The following is a 5,356-nucleotide window of genomic DNA, read 5'->3' on the forward strand; positions in this document are numbered from 1 at the left end:
CCTAACTAACATCACATGTTTGAAAAGGGGATTGATGCTCTACTACTAATGACCATGCCATGGATTTTGAAGGGAAAAAAATCAACAAATCTTAGCGGGCAGTTGCGGTATAAACGTGCTGGAAGCAACATCACACATGAGGGAGTGGACCCGGGCCACTCTAGCAGCCTGAAAACAACAAAGCCTGATTTCACAACACAGAGAGGGGCGTGGCTTGGTTCACTGCTCACAACAATATAACTTGTCTGTCTCACGAGATATATAATAGTGGTTTGTGGGCATCTAGTAGGGTTGAATATTGCATTTAGCTGGTGGCATCGAAAAATGAAGAAAAAGGTGGCTTCATATTACATATTTGCACTCTTTAAACTGCCGAGAGATAAAGGCATTTCACACAGGTTTTCACATTTTAACTATTTCTCTCTCTGTATGATATGACTTGCCCTCACATGAACACACACTAACCTACCTGTCTCTCTCCTTCTCTCACCCCTCTCTCACTCTCTCTCTCACTCTATCTCGCACTCTCTCTCTCACTCTCTCTCTACAGAGCAGTCTCTCCTGGAAGCCAAGCAGCAGCAGGCGGGCAGTGAGGAGCGCTTGGTCGATGCCCCCAGCCCTGCCATCGTCACAGCGACTCCCACCCCGGCGAAGAGGGAGCACAGCGTCCTGTCCATCCTCCACGGCACCTCCTCGGCCCGCCCACGCTGCCCCCGCAGCCCTGAGCGCCCCCTATACGCCCGCGCACCCCACAGCCCCGAGCGCCCCCTGTACCCCCGCGCCCTCTACCCGGCTCTCCGGCCGCACCGTCACCTCCCGGAAGACTTCCTCAGCCTCAAGCCTGGCCACTTCGGTTACCCTGCGACCCGTTCCCCCGGGAACCAGTCGTCGGCAACGCCCAGCCCCGGGGCACGGAGCAGCCCTGACAGCAGTCCTCACAGCAGCCCGTCTGGGCCGGGGGGCTCACCTGCCTCCTTCTACCCCCCTGGCCTGGGCTCGTACCCGGGCTACTCCCCGCCCGCTACCCCCCTCTCCTCGCCCTTCTACCCGCCCGGAGCCCCGTACCCACGCTACCTGCTGCCACACCACTACCCGCTACCCGGTGGGGGGGTGCCTGCCGTGGGGGGCATGTTCCCCAGGATGTACCCTCTCTACAGCAGCCTGCTGCCGGCACACGTGCCCCTGTTGCCTGCGGACGCGGCCGGGAGGCGCTTCTTAATGGGCGACCCCGCCCACCCCTCCTCCATCTCCCACAGGGACTTCATACTGTCGGCCCCCACCAGTGCCTTCTCTGCCACATCTCTGAAGGACAAAGCTGGGCCTCAGCACACATACCCCGGACACCCTCACCCCCACGGCCCGCCCCGCGCCCCAGCCAGCGGCTCCCCCATGGCGGGCACCGCGCCGCCCAGCGAGCGCCTGCCCACCAAGCCTACCTCAGCCCTGCTGGGCAGCATGGCCGGGCAGCGGGCCGACGAGGAGGCCATGAACCTGAGCAAGGTGAAGCGCGGCATGGGCTCGGCGGGGTACAAGACGCTGCCCTACCCGCTGAAGAAGCAGAATGGCAAGATCAAGTACGAGTGCAACGTCTGCAGCAAGACCTTCGGACAGCTGTCCAACCTGAAGGTGAGGAGAGGGACGCCGCCATTTTGTTCAACATCTGGGAACATGCCTGCTTCTTTAATTTACTGCCATATAATTTAATTATTTTCTGTTTTGTGAGCGTTCATTATTGATGCTGTAGAACAGTTTTGGGAGAAAAAAAAAACTGTCAATACACCTGATATTGCCTCTGTCATACTGTATCATTATTTCATTTCTGGACATGACTGAGCCATTATTTCCTTCTCTCCCTCTCCTACATGCAGGTTCATCTTCGTGTCCACAGTGGAGAGAGACCCTTCAAGTGTCAGACCTGCAACAAAGGATTCACCCAGCTGGCTCACCTGCAGAAACACTACCTGGTCCACACTGGGGAGAAACCCCACGAGTGCCAGGTAAGACCAGCGCAGAGGATAAGGCACAGATGTTAGGCAGTGTTAATCCAAATGTACAACTGATACTATTGTTTGGGTAATGCTAAAGTAATGCTAATGCTAATATGATGCTATACTATGCTGATTCCATATACAGTATGGACAGTTTGATGTCCAGGGGGAAATGGGGAAAAGTTTTGCAAGCTTATGCTTAGCTAACGCTAACAGCCGCTAACGTCTTCCTGGCTACTCTCCTCCTGCAGGTTTGTCACAAGCGCTTCAGCAGCACCAGCAACCTGAAGACCCACCTGCGCCTCCACTCGGGGGAGAAGCCCTACCAGTGCAAGCTTTGCCCAGCCAAGTTCACCCAGTTCGTCCACCTCAAGCTCCACAAGCGCCTGCACTCCCGCGAGCGTCCGCACAAATGCCCTCACTGCCACCGCCACTACATCCACCTGTGCAGCCTGCGGCTCCACCTGAAGGGCTACTGCTTGGCGGCCACCTCGGGCACGGCCGGCGCGGCCATGTCCAGCCGGGCTGGGCTGATCGACGAGCTGCAGCGAGCCAATGAAGAGATCGAACGCTTCGACATGAGCGAGCACGCCGAGCGGCTGGAGCAGCTGCAAGGAGGCGCCGAGGTGGAGGCCGTGCTGGAGAAGCAGGTTCTGGGGATGCTATGGAGAGAGCTCGACCTGAAGGCGTCCCCCTTCCATCCGCACCACAAGGGCGGCGCCGGCGAGCTGCTGCCAGCCGGTTACGCTAGCGCCTACGAGTCGGCGAACGAGACATCGGTGATCAAGATGCGGCGCAGCAGCCCCCCGCATCCCCTCCCCGCCAACATCACTGTCAAGCAGGAGTCAGAGGAGCACGCATGAGCCGGCTTGAGCTGAAGGACACTGCTGCCTTCAAGTGGAAGTCGTGTGAAGATATCGTGAACTCGAGCTTTCAGAAAACTTCCACTTATGAAGTCGTGAATACCACAGGAGTGGGACATTCATATGGACTCTTCTTGTGAAGACGGTAAACACAAGCCCATTTGAAGACAGTATGAGAATGCACAGCTCCAACAGAACTGGGTTGCCAGGAGCAATAAACCATTCTCTTCCTGGTTCTCATGGGCAATGACTTCATGACAACCTCAGGTTTTTCAACCTATCAGGGACTTGCGTACTCAGGGCTACAAGAGACACTGTCCCAAGACTACTTAACGGTTTCAGCCTTGGCTATACTTAGAGACAATCATCTACCCTGGGTTTATCTTTCGTGTAATTATTAATATAATGCTATTATCATTATTATTGTTGTTGTTATTATTTGGTCTTTATTTTCAAATGTCTTTGTTTTATGATCAACTATTTGTTATATAACCTCATTAATTTATTATACCTTTTTTTGTCATCTTCAATAGCAATAAGTGGAAGGGAAGGTTACAATGATGGGGTAAATTCATTGTAAATGTCTCTTGACTGTTTTTCTAATTATGTTATTTTTTTCTCTGTGGCCATTTCTCTGTAGGTCTCTCTGTAGATCTCTCTCTCTCTCTGTGTAGATAGTCTCTGTCTCTCTCTCTCTATGCCTGTATCCGTCCTGCGAGTCCTCTGACTCACAGAACGAGAGGTGTCCACTCTTCAGGGTTTTATCTATTTAAATTTAAAAACGATACAGCAGGTCAAAAAGGGTTGAAGAGTATTGTTTGTTTGTTTTGCCAAAGGCAGGCATGAAAATTCATTTAGAAACAAGAGCTTTATTTGACCTTTGACCCTGCCAGACAGCTTCCCTGCGTCCGTGTCCTTTTCTGAAACCAGCTTAATTTAAATGAAACAAAAAGGGATTTTTTTTTGTATATTTTTCGACAACGGTTACCTCAGTGCGTGCGTGAAGGTGTGAGCGAGTTTGTGTGTGTGCGTGTGTGTGTGTGTGTGTGTGTGTGTGTGTGTGCGTGTGTGTGTGCGTGTGTGTGTGTTCAAAGGGACAGCTGAAGGTGGGAGCTTTCTATTTATTTGCTTTTTGCTACTTGAAGAAACCAAACTGAAATGGAGTGCAGCTCTTCATGTGGTCCAAAGGATGGGCAGCTTGGTCCGCTCGACATGTAGCACATAACGGACTGGGGGGTCGGCGAGACCACCCTCCCCTCATCCAACCCTCACCCCTATTTCCACAACACTGTCAGCAGCTCCCGTCGGGGGAGACAAAGTGAAAAGATGTAGGCTAGTAGTAACCAAAGTTCACTTGGTTTTCATTTCAAACACGCACCAAATAAAAAAACTTAAAGCGAGCAAAGGACTTGAGGAATCGAAATGCCGAAGAAGAGAAGATGTAGCGTGTGTGTATATGATGAAGTGTTCGCTGTTGCTGTGGTCTCACTTTGTATATGTTGTTTTTTTGTTTCTTTGTTTCCTTATCTTTCGGTCGAGAAATAATTCCTTGACCCAACCCCCCCCCCCCCCCCCCCCCCCCCACACACACACACACACACCTATCCGCCATCTTGTTTTTTGTGAACTGGCATACACCAAAGCACCTCGGCCTTTTTATGCACTGGCCCCCTCTACCTACTTTATAACGTCAGCGCCGATGCTTGCACCACTTACACTGTGTACAATTTCACTGAATCTGGTTGGCATTAAGACTGAACTTAATGTTTCTGTAGCACCTGCCACCTGGAAGCCGCTGTACATCCTGACCCCCTCTGTCTCTCTCTCCTGTCTCTCTCTGCTGTCTCTCTCTCTCTCCATTCTTGATGTTTGACCAAAGCATCTTTCTCTTTGATCAGAGCTTTAACTCCAGAGGAGAATCCCCTGTCTCTGTTTACATTCTGGTTTACATACTTATTTATGTGCAAAATTGTCAAAAAATGTAAATTATGATATAAATGTTCATCGTTCTAATCTGAACCCTGGGGCTGTGTGTGTTTTATTTGTTTCACCTGCTTTGACCAAGACATATATACTGGAAGTCTGGAAAAGTCTGGGAGTTTCTACACAATCTCTGGAAAAAAGTTAGAAATATAGAGATATGGAAGAACTACTGAAAACCTACTGAATCGTCCTGAATGGACCATTTATTCAATGTTCAGACACACACACACACACACACACACACACACACACACACACACTATCAAGTGTGTGCGTGACTGAAGGGGGACTGCCCCCTAGTCCGATACCTCACGAGTCCGACACCTCATGGTTTTGGGTTAGGGTCTGGGGGAGGTTAGGTTTAGGCGTGGGGGTGGGAGAGGTTAGGTTTTGGGTTAGGGTCTGGGGGAGGTTAGGTTTAGGCGTGGGGGTGGGAGAGGTTAGGTTTTGGGTTAGGGTCTGGGGGAAGTTAGCCTCTTTTTTCGGACTCGTGAGGTGTCGGACTCGTGAGGTATCGGACTC

At 51.4% G+C, this 5,356-nt stretch overlaps 1 protein-coding gene across 1 annotated transcript in view; it reads left to right on the forward strand.

The window, feature by feature from the left end:
* prdm1a (PR domain containing 1a, with ZNF domain) overlaps positions 1-4,783 on the forward strand; it is a 31,388-nt gene extending 26,605 nt beyond the window's left edge. Inside the window, exons 5-7 of the mRNA XM_083635949.1 lie at positions 551-1,626; positions 1,869-1,997; positions 2,240-4,783. Of these exons, the coding sequence (XP_083492075.1) occupies positions 551-1,626; positions 1,869-1,997; positions 2,240-2,851 (1,817 nt within the window). The 3' untranslated portion in view covers positions 2,852-4,783. The remainder of the gene's footprint in view (positions 1-550; positions 1,627-1,868; positions 1,998-2,239) is intronic.
* The last annotated feature ends 573 nt before the right edge of the window (positions 4,784-5,356 follow it).

This window comes from Poromitra crassiceps (assembly GCF_964638095.1).
Source record: "Poromitra crassiceps genome assembly, chromosome: 1".
Taxonomy (NCBI): domain Eukaryota; kingdom Metazoa; phylum Chordata; class Actinopteri; order Beryciformes; family Melamphaidae; genus Poromitra; species Poromitra crassiceps.